Below are 776 nucleotides of genomic sequence, written 5' to 3'. Positions count from 1 at the left end.
TTAAAATAAATCTGTGAAATCCTCCTCCTCCAAATCCATTCCCAGTTCTTTGATCGTAGTCACCAGCGTTTGGTTGATGGCAACATTATCAAACCCCTTAAAAGCATTCATGAATTGCGGGCAAAGCTTCTTCCATACACCATCTATAGCCGTGCTCTGTACATCATTCCATGCCGCTGCTATGTTCTGTACAGCCTTGTAGATATCGTATCTTTTCCAAAAGTCATGAAGTGTGATGGACTCATCAAAACCAGTTACAGCTATTGCTTGCCACAGCGTATGCTTCATATAGTAACTCTTGAAGATAGCAATTATTCCTTGATCCATTGGCTGCAGAAGAGACATGGTGTTCGGAGGGAGGTGTACAACGGTAACATTGAGGTTGAAATCTACAATGTTTTGCGGGTGGCCAGGAGCATTATCTAAGATAAGTAAAACCATAAAAGGAATTCCCTTCTCCTTACGGTACTTCTCTGCTGCTGGGATAAAATGATTGAAGAACCAATCTTCAAAAACAACAGTAACCCATACTTTTGAATTAGCCCGTAGAGGGTTGTATGCATGATACACAAGCAATGGCTTTAACTTAAAATCTCCTGCACAGTTACCTCCCAACATAATAGTCACACGTTCTTTCAAGAATAGTCTGGAATAGTTTTCTCTTCCTTGGAATGAATGAATGGTCTGGCAATTTTTTCCAATACAATCCAGTTTCGTCTACGTTAAAAATCTGTTTGGGAAGAAACCCGTTTTCTTCGGTGATTTTCTTTAATGCA

At 39.9% G+C, this 776-nt stretch overlaps 1 protein-coding gene across 1 annotated transcript; it reads right to left on the bottom strand.

Moving 5' to 3' along the window:
• On the bottom strand, positions 1–618 carry LOC106872961 (tigger transposable element-derived protein 1-like). The gene has a single exon (XM_014920146.1). It carries the CDS (start codon positions 616–618, stop codon positions 1–3), a length of 618 nt encoding a protein of 205 aa, XP_014775632.1.
• Positions 619–776: the final 158 nt, after the last annotated feature.

Source organism: Octopus bimaculoides, chromosome 15, assembly GCF_001194135.2.
Source record: "Octopus bimaculoides isolate UCB-OBI-ISO-001 chromosome 15, ASM119413v2, whole genome shotgun sequence".
NCBI lineage: Eukaryota > Metazoa > Mollusca > Cephalopoda > Octopoda > Octopodidae > Octopus > Octopus bimaculoides.
Note: the sequence above shows the minus strand (reverse complement) of the source record. Positions and strands in the feature narration are given on the sequence as shown.